The sequence below is a fragment of the Borostomias antarcticus genome (assembly GCF_949987555.1).
Source record: "Borostomias antarcticus genome assembly, chromosome: 19".
Classification (NCBI taxonomy): domain Eukaryota; kingdom Metazoa; phylum Chordata; class Actinopteri; order Stomiiformes; family Stomiidae; genus Borostomias; species Borostomias antarcticus.
The window spans coordinates 19,066,940-19,076,939 of NC_140252.1; the positions used below are offsets into that span (position 1 = coordinate 19,066,940).

The window sequence follows — 10,000 nt, forward strand, 5'->3', positions numbered from 1 at the left end:
TGTAAGGCTCATTAGGTGAGGTGTGTGTGTGTGTGTGTGTGTGTGTGTGTTAGGGTGTATGTTTACATGTACATGCGCACGTGTGTGTTCTGCTCCACCCCCCCCCCCCCCACCCCCCACACCCCCTCCCACATCCCTCCCACCCTGACCCCCGTGACCCCTCCTCTCCCCCAGGCTACCGCGTGATCTACACTCCGTCCCTGGAGGGCAGCAGCACGGAGCTCAACCTGCCGGACACCGCCACCTCCGTGACCCTCAGCGACCTCCTGCCCGGCCGGCTCTACAACGTCAGCATCTACGCCGTGGAGGAGAACCAGGAGAGCGAGCCCATCTTCATCCAGGTCAACACGGCAGGAGAACCGCTTCCTGGTGAGACCGGAGCGCAGATATACGTCTAACTAGAGTTACACGCTGACCAGACAGAGCTGGGGCATAGATATACGTCTAACTAGACTACACGCTGACCAGACAGAGCTGGGGTATAGATATACGTCTAACTAGACTACACGCTGACCAGACAGAGCTGGAGCATACTAGATATACATCTAACTAGACTACACGCTGACCAGACAGAGCTGGAGCATACTAGATATACATCTAACTAGACTACACGCTGACCAGACAGAGCTGGAGCATACTAGATATACATCTAACTAGACTACACACTGACCAGCCAGAGCTGGTAAGACTGGACCATAGATACGGTAGACTGGAATAGACTGTAAATCAATACCCTCACTAGATCAGCACCTCTCTAAAATCTTGCTTGGGAGTTCTGAGAACCGCAGTATAATGGACGCTTATCCAGAGTGAAAGAGAGAGTCTATTACATCAACTTCAAGAGGATTATTTTCTCTCTCTCTCTCTCTGTCTCTCTCTCTCTCTCTCTCTCCCTCTATCTCTCTTTCTATTTCTCTCTCTCTGTCTTTCTCCTTCCTTATTCCTTCTCTTCCCTCCTCCTCAACTGGAGAGGTTGAAGTCGCTCTCTGTCCTCCTCTCTGCTTGTCTCTGGAGAGTGTGGGCTTGGCCCCTGAGTGGAGTGTGGGCTTGGCCCCTGAGTGGAGTGTGGGCTTGGCCCCTGAGTAGAGTGTGGGCTTGGCCCCTGAGTGGAGTGTGGGCTTGGCCCCTGAGTAGAGTGTGGGCTTGGCCCCTGACTGGAGTGTGGGCTTGGCCCCTGAGTAGAGTGTGGGCTTGGCCCCTGAGTAGAGTGTGGCTTGGCCCCTGAGTGGAGTGTGGGCTTGGCCCCTGAGTAGAGTGTGGGCTTGGCCGCTGAGTAGAGTGTGGCTTGGCCGCTGAGTAGATTGTGGGCTTGGCCCCTGAGTGGAGTGTGGGCTTGGCCCCTGAGTAGAGTGTGGGCTTGGCCCCCGGCGCTTGGCCCCCGGTGCCGGAGTGTGAGTGACAGGCGGTAGATTCTAAGCGTGGGCTTGGCCCGGTCCCGTCCTAACGGGGCCATATGAGAGCTGGGTGTGGATCCAGACTGGGCCTGTTGCCGTAGCACAACCATGTCAAGGCTCTGGCGCGCACACACACACACACACACAAATCTGTGCTCAGCGTCTGTACCTAGGTGTGCTCCTCAGCTCTTGTCCTGTCTTCTCCGCGGTGTCTGGTTCTGTGATGTTGACGTCTGGTTCTGTGAAGTTGACGTCTGGTTCTGTGATGTTGACGTCTGGTTCAGGGATGTTGACGTCTGGTTCAGGGATGTTGACGTCTGGTTCAGGGATGTTGACGTCTGGTTCAAGGATGTTGACGTCTGGTTCAGGGATGTTGACGTCTGGTTCAGCTTCTCTGTCTGACCTGCTGTTCAAGCAAGCCAGAAAGTCAGAGGATTTCAAATAGTATTTCCAACCAGGTCTGGTTCACAATAGTCACGATATAATTATTTTCTGACTAACATTTTATTGAAATGTATCATCTTAAGAGCATGGGGAGAGCTTGATAACTCCTGTCCACACTAGTACACGGCACAACAACAGAGATTATAAAACTACAGTTCCCAATCTGACCGTAGCGATCTGACTTCCTGCCCACAGAGGAAGTGCCCTCCCCTACCGAGCTGCAGTTCTATGAGGTCACGGATGTGAAGATCACCATCACCTGGACCGGCCCGCCCAGCGAGGTGTCGGGCTACCGCGTCACCTTCGTCCCCGTCGTCCCCGGCGACGTCTCCCAGAGGCCCCTGCAGCTGCCCGTGTCGCCCAACGCCTACGCCGAGATCACGCACCTGCAGCCCGGAACGCTCTACCGCTTCGACATCTACGCCATCAACGGCGGCGTGGAGAGCCAGCCGCTGACCGGGGAGAGGGCCACCAGTGAGTAGTTCACCCCAGCTGTGATTGGACGCTCTGAGCCGATGACAGAAACACCGTCATAGTCTGTCTTAACAGCCGATCCTAGATGGGATGAAAAACATTATAGATTTAGTTTGATTCGATTTAGTTTTTCCCCCCAATCGTTTAAAACACATTATCCTGAAACTACAGCCCGACTTCTCTCAAAACTCTAAACGCAAACCTGAAAAGAGTTAATCCTTTTTGTCAAAAATCGACAAATCGCTTGCAAAATGAAATGCTGCGCTCAAAAGCTTGTAATTAGGGTGTGGCATTTTGAAGGCCGTGGTTTCCCAGGTGAACAAAGTGTGCTAAATGATGCAATTTGTGCTTAAGAGTTGTTGCAAAAATATGATTTAGAATGTCTTTTTGAGTGAAAACAATGGAATCGTGCTTCAACTTTAGCAGTCTGTTGATGACATGACATGACCTTCACCTTTCCGACTCACGACCTTTGACCCCCACCCCCTCCACCCCACCTCAGAACCGGACAGTCCCACCAACGTCCGCTTCACCGACGTGGGCGCCGACAGCGTCCTGGTGGTGTGGGAGGTGCCCCGCGCTCGCATCACGGGCTACCGGCTCTTCCTGACCCTGGAGGGCTCCTCCCCCACCCAGAGGAGGGTCCCGGGGGGCGTTACCCAGATGCCCCTGCGCGGCCTGCGCCCGGACACGCCCTACACCGTCACGCTGCACGCCGAGCAGGACAACGTACTCAGCGAGGGCGTCAACGGGTACTTCACCACCAGTGAGTAAGAGAGAGGAGGAGGAGAGAGGAGGAGAGAGGGGCTCAACGGGTACTTCACCACCAGTGAGTAAGAGAGAGGAGGAGGAGAGGAGGAGGAGGAGGAGAGGAGGAGGAGAGAGGAGGAGAGGAGAAGGATACTTAACCACCAGTGAGTAGGAGAGAGGAGAGGAGGAGGAGAGAGGAGGAGAGGAGAGGGATACTTAACCACCAGTGAGTAGGAGAGAGGAGAGGCGGAGGGGAGAGGGGAGGGGAAAGGAGGGACGAGGAGAGGAGGAGGAGAGGGGAGAGGAGAAGAGAGGAGAGGAGAGGAAAGGAAGAAGGGAGAGAAAAGAAGGGAGGAGAGACGAGGAGAAGAGAGGAGAGGGGAGGAGAGAAGAGGACAGATCATCATGACTATAGATAACTATTCATCTGATAACATTTTCCCACTCTCTTTCCTCCTCTCTCTCCATCTCTCCACCCTCTCTCTCTCTCTCTCTCTCTCTCTCCTCTCAGCTCCTCAGATGGGCAACAACCCCGTCTTCAGCACCGAAGTCACCGACACCTCCATCATCATCACCTGGGTCGCTGTTGCCAGGTTCAGCTACAAGGTACAGCGCCGCATCTCACTAACCTCTGACCTCTGACATCTGTGACCTTTCACCCCTGACCTCTGCGTGTCCCCTCCCTCCTCCAGCTGTCGGTGCGTCCCAGTCAGGGCGGGGAGTCGCCCAGGGACGTGACCTCTGACTCCGGGAGCATCTACGTCTCCGGCCTGACCCCGGGAACGGAGTACACCTACAGCGTCCAGCCCATCGTCAACGGACGCAACCGCGGCAACCCCATCACCAGCAAAGTGGTCACGAGTAAGAGTCCTCCCGACGACCAACTGTTTGTTTGTTTGTTTGTTTGTTTGTTTGTCTGTCATGATTTTGAACATCAACAAAGCAAAAAAGGAGAGATTGGTCATGAGAGCTTTTGACATAGAAATATGTGAGAGAGACGTACTATAGTAGCATATATATATTAAAAATATCTATATATATATATACTATATATATATATATTTATATATATATATATATATATATATATATGTATGTACACCTGTACATATGACGAGTTGTACGAGCACTCATGAGTACTGTGTGTGTATGTGTGCGTGTGCGTGTGTGTGTGTGTTTGTGTGTGTGTGTTTGTGTGTGTGTGTGTGTGCGTGTGTGTTTGTGTGTGTGTGTGTGTGTGTGTCCTCCCCCTCCAGCCCTGTCCCCTCCTACTGACCTGAGTGTGCAGCCCAACGTTGACACCGGCGAGCTCTACGTCCAATGGGGCGACGCCAGAACGCCAGGTAAATATTGACCCTCCGCCCCCTCCTCCACCTCTGGACCCTGGCCCTCCTCAGGGACACGCCCCTCTGTCCCGCTGTCCCGCTGTCTCTCTGTCCCTCTGTCCCTCTGTCTCTGTCCGCTCCTTCTACTGGTGGGGTCTCTAACCTTTTCTGACTGTCCCTCTCTTTCTCTCTCTCTCACTCTCTCTCTCTCTCTCTCTCTCTCTCTCTCTCCCCTCCATCTCTCTCTCTTCATCCCCCCTCTCTCTCTCCCCCTCCCTCTCCCTCCCTCCCTCCCTCCCTCTATCTCTCTCTCCCCCTGTTCTCTCTCCCTCCCTCCCTCTCTCTTTCTATCCCCCTCTCTCTCTCTCCCTCTCTCTCTCTCTCCCTCTATCACTCTTTCTCTCGCTCAGTATGTCATCTTAAAGAAGATAGAATTCTCTTTCTCCTCATGTTTAACATTCTCACCCTTGCCCCGCCCCCTCGACAGACATCACAGGCTACAGAGTGACATGCACGCCCACCAATGGGCAGCGAGGGAACTCCCTGGAGGAGTTTGTCCAGCCGGACCAGAACTCGTGCACCCTGGAGAACCTGAGCCCCGGCGTTGAGTACAACGTCAGCGTGTTCACCGTCAAGGACAACCGGGAGAGCGAGCCCGTCTCCACCACCGTCACCCCGGGTAGGACACGCCCCCCGGCGCCTTGCTTGCTTAGATCAAGGTCACGCAGGTGTGTTTGTCATATGCACAGGGTACGGGCACCATGTGCAATTAAATAATAATAATAAAAATAATAATGACAATAATATTAACAACAATAATATTGATAATAATAATAATAATAATAATAACATAATAATTTGTATTGTTATCATTATTATTATTATTATTATTAAAAGACGACAAATGCATTATAAAAGCAGCAATATAGAATACAGAAATAACGACTATAAAATATTCAAACTTTCTCCCGCTGGGTTGGGACCTCGCTGGTCTAATAATGAATAGGGCGAAACTGATTCTGGATCAGTTGGATCCAGTGCAGGCTGAGGCCGGGGTGTGTTGAGTTGCTGGGTGAGACTGACTGGAGATCAGGCGACGGCGTCTCTCTTGGCTGTGGAACTCTTTGTTGGGACAGGCAGACAGACAGGCAGACAGACAGACAGGCAGACAGACAGACAGACAGACAGACAGACAGACAGGCAGACAGACAGACAGACAGACAGACAGACAGACAGACAGACAGACAGACAGACTGTCAATACTCATAATAAATGGTTCTTGTTCTGAATCAGTCATTGGCTGGTTTAAGGGGTGTGTGCTAGTGTGTGTGTGTATGTGTGTATGTGTGTCTGTGTGTGTGCGTGGGTGTGTGTGTGTGTGTGTGTGTGGGTGTGTGTGTGTGTGTGCGTGGGTGGGTGTGTGCGTGCATGTGTGTGAGTGTGTGTGTGGGTGTGGGTGTTTATTCCACATTCCCAGCTCTGATTCGTCTGACTTCACTCCGGGACTCATTCCTTTTAAAGTCATTTTCCTGGACCTGCTTCCCTCTGAAATAAAACATCAAGACTTCGGTCCTTTCCATCTGAAGAAATACTGCCTGGCCCAAACACACACACACACACACACACACACACACACACACACACCTTTTCAGCCAACGCTGAAAAGAAAGTCAGACTCAACCTGTGCTGTGTGGTAAATGGTACTGCACTTATATAGAACTTTTAATCAAAGCACTTTACAATGAAGGCCTCATTCACCCATTCATATACACACACCAATGGCGGTAGCTGCCATGCAAGGTGCTAGCCTGCTCATCGGGAGCAATTTGAGGTTCAGTGTCTCCGCCCAAGGACATGTCGTCAGCAGAAGCCGGGATTCGAACCGCCGACCATGCGATCGCTGGACGAGCCGCCCTACCTCCTCAGCCACAGCCTCATCCACAGCCTCATCCCAGCGTGTCTGTTGTGCTGCTGTCCTACTAACATGGTCACGGGCTGATGTGTGTGTATCACCACATGGCTGTGTGAGCGGTTGACACTCGTGACTGAAGTGTGTGTGTGACCTGCATGGGGTATGGCCTTAATTCAACAGGGAATCATGAAGTGAGCAGGAATGCCTGTAGCTTGAGTAATTTACCAGTTACTTTTTTGAATGATGCACTGTAATTTTTCTGTTAGTCTAATCTAACATAGCTGCCCTGTGGTACCTCTGAATCTCCAAAATGCTACTCTGGGAATGTAATCTGTTGTAATCTGTAATTTGCATGTTGTAATATGTCATCACGGCTGATGTGTGTGTGTGTGTGTGTTCCCGCCTGCGCCCCCCCCACCCCTCCCCCCACACCCGAACCCTTCCAGACATCCCCCCGTTGCGCAAGCTCAACTTTGTCGAAGTTTCCGACACCACCATCGGCCTGCGCTGGACCCCGGTCAACCTCACCTCCGTTACCGGTTACCGGATCACGGTGATGGCGGCAGGCGAGAGCATGCCCATCGTCCAGGATACGGTCGACTCGACGACCGGGTATTACACGGTGCGCGGGCTGGAGCCCGGCGTGGACTATGACATCACCGTCACCACGGTGACGGAGGGAGGGGAGAGCGAGCCGGCCTCGGTCACAAAACAAACGCAGCCGGGTGATTTGACCTTTCAACTCTAGGGACAGGGATGGATGCGGGTAGGGGGGTTTACCCTCTAGTGGCGACAAAATGTTCTAAAAAGAGTTCTCTGGATGAACCCACCTTTTTTAGAGCCCTTTTTGGTTCCTCGTAGAACCTTTTATTGGTGAAATGGTCTTAGCTAAAACCAAAAAGGGTTCTCAAAGGGTTTTTTCACTGGTTCCAGGTGGCAACTTTTTTGAGGTAGAAACAGGCCCATGTTCTAGGTTCTAGAGGAGGGTTCTAGGTTCTAGAGGAGGGAGGTTCTTGTGTCTGAAGGGGGAGAACTGGGGATTTAGAGGCTTGATGGTGACAGAGTGTATCTGTCTCTAACCCTGTTTCTAATGTGTCTTGCTATGAACATGCATCAGACAACCTCATGTCATTGTGGATGTCATCTTTTCACCTTGACGTTTAACACTCACTCACGCACGCACGCACGCACACACACACACACACACACACACACACACACACACACACACACACACACACACACACACACACACACACACTGCCCTCTTTACATGTTACATTTAAAATCTTGTACCCTTCAATATATGCATCAGAAGGCATTCTCAAATCCATTACTACACAATTTCTTACCAGGAAGACACAAGACACGGCCATGAGAACAGTCTTTACCTGCTATGGTATTAACCCCGCCCCCTCCACCCCCGCCCCCTCCACCCCCGCCACAGCCATCCCGGCCCCCACCAACCTGAACTTCGGAGGCGTGGGCCCCGACCACATGCGTGTGACCTGGACCGTGCCCAGCGTGCCCAACCCCAGCGACATCACCCGCTTCGTCATCCGCTTCCACCCCGTGCACGACCACCACGATGAGGTCAAGGAGGTCAACGTGGGCGGAGCCACCAACACCTTCGTCCTGCAGAGTAAGCCCCCCCCTCCCTCCCGCGTGATTGGCTGGGAAATACGTACACTTCCTCCTCCTCCTCCTCCTCCTCCTCCTCCTTCACTCGCTTAGTGCTTCTTTGAAGGGATGATGGATGTTGTGATGGGACTGGACCTGCAGTGGTGCATCCTGGGAGCAGGAAGGAGGGAGGGAAAGGGGGTCCTAACTTCACCGGGGTAGGGGGGGGGGGTCATTCCAGAAAGCGGGTTTCGTGAAAACTCAGGAGTTTGCTCAACCCTGAGATTGAACTGAACTGAATCTCAGCTTTAGCAAACTGATTTTTCCCGCCAAATCCGCTTTCTGGAATACCGCCCTGGTTTCCCTGTATCCAGTCCCTGGTGCTAAAACTGACCCTTTTCCCTGACCCCTGACCTCTAACCCTGGTTCTCTCCGTGCCTGTCCGTGTGTGTGTAGACCTGCTGCCCAGCACGGAGTACCGCGTCAGCGTTGTGTGTGTGTACGAGCAGAGAGAGAGCGCCCCCGTCTCCGGCACCCAGAAGACAAGTGAGTTCTATCGGTCCATGACGTCCTTGTGTCACCGTTGTCCTTGTCGTTCCCGGTGTTGCTCTGTTGTTGTTGTGTTGTTGTTGTGTTGATGAACACAAGGGCTTTGTAGAGTGGGACATAATAAGCGACTGGGGTGGTGTTGGATAAGTGAATGTAACTTAAATGTGTGTGTGTGTGTGTGTTTGTGCACGCGTGTGTTTGTGTGTGCGTGCTCGTGCGTGTGTGTGTGTGTTCGTACGTGTGTGTGTGTGTACGTGTGTGTGTGTGCGTGTGTGTGTCTCCCTCCCAGCTCTGGACTCCCCCACCGGTCTGGACTTCTCGGAGGTGTCCACCACCTCGTTCACCGTGCACTGGCAGCCTCCGCGCGCCTCCATCACCGGCTACCACATCAGCTACCAGATGACGGGCGGCGGGCGCGTCAAGGACGAGCGTCTGCCTCGTAACCGCAACCGCTTCACGCTGACCGGCCTGGCGCCCGAGACCGAGTACGTGGTCCAGGTCTACGCCGTGTCCGGCGACGAGGAGAGCCTGCCGCTGACCGGCACCCAGGCCACCAGTGAGTTATTACAACGCCGTCACGGTTATTACACGGTTATTACACAGATATTACACGGATATTACACCATTATTACACCATTATTACACCGTTATTACCTCGCGATGAAGACCGCCGCCCACCGGCACTCCTTTGCTCTAGTCTGGAGTCAGCTGCATTTTAATATTATTTCATCAGAAGCGTGTAGTCGGGACTAAATGGAAAAATGAATTTAGGTAATATACTTTGCCGTTTGTGTAATAAAAACCTTTGTGAAGGGAGAGTTAACATGGAAGAAAGTCCAAGTAAATCGCATTGTGTGACAGACATGCTACCGACAGCTCGCTAGAGTGCAGGACTCGTTAGCAGCGCTTAAAAAGTGGAAATCTGCGGTCAGTGACCAATCAGAGGCCCAATCAGCCTCTCCGCACAGCCCACTATCCGCACGGGCCAATCAGCATCCGGTTGAAAGTCCGATCGGATTCTCATTGGTGTCCACAAAATATCGATGCTTGTTCCAAGACGTTCTTGCCGTAGTGACCAGCGTGAGCTTCTGGGTACTCAGAATATCTTTGCTCTGTCTCTTCTAGGGGCGATTAGTATTTAATACAAGTGAGCCTGCTTTCTTTCTCTCTCTCTCTCTCTCTCTCTCTCTCTCTCTCTCTCTCTCTCACTGTCTCTCTCTCTCTCTCTCTCTCTCTCTCTCTCTTCTCTTTTCTGGCATGCTATCTCAATGTAGTATGTGTGTGTCAGACTGTTACTGTACTATTATGGTTGTGTAGTGTATAGTGTATTCGGTCCCTATTCTAACCCCCCCCCCCTCCTCCCCCTCTCCCAGTCTCTGACGCCCCCACTGACCTGGAGGTGCTGTCCTCCACCCCCACCAGCATCACCATCCGCTGGGACGCCCCCTCTGTCACCGTGAGGTACTACAAGATCACCCACGGCGAGACAGGTCAGTACCCGCTCAGACCGCACTAGCGGCTTCTCTCTGGGA

At 52.6% G+C, this 10,000-nt stretch overlaps 1 protein-coding gene across 1 annotated transcript in view; it reads left to right on the forward strand.

The window, feature by feature from the left end:
- The window catches only part of fn1b (fibronectin 1b), a 33,910-nt gene that overhangs the window by 12,295 nt on the left and 11,615 nt on the right, over positions 1–10,000 (forward strand). The window contains exons 18-28 of the mRNA XM_084453615.1: positions 175–369; positions 2,034–2,312; positions 2,815–3,078; positions 3,574–3,668; positions 3,755–3,923; positions 4,319–4,405; positions 4,875–5,066; positions 7,747–7,941; positions 8,376–8,465; positions 8,758–9,024; positions 9,842–9,958. Of these exons, the coding sequence (XP_084309741.1) occupies positions 175–369; positions 2,034–2,312; positions 2,815–3,078; positions 3,574–3,668; positions 3,755–3,923; positions 4,319–4,405; positions 4,875–5,066; positions 7,747–7,941; positions 8,376–8,465; positions 8,758–9,024; positions 9,842–9,958 (1,950 nt within the window). The remainder of the gene's footprint in view (positions 1–174; positions 370–2,033; positions 2,313–2,814; positions 3,079–3,573; positions 3,669–3,754; positions 3,924–4,318; positions 4,406–4,874; positions 5,067–7,746; positions 7,942–8,375; positions 8,466–8,757; positions 9,025–9,841; positions 9,959–10,000) is intronic.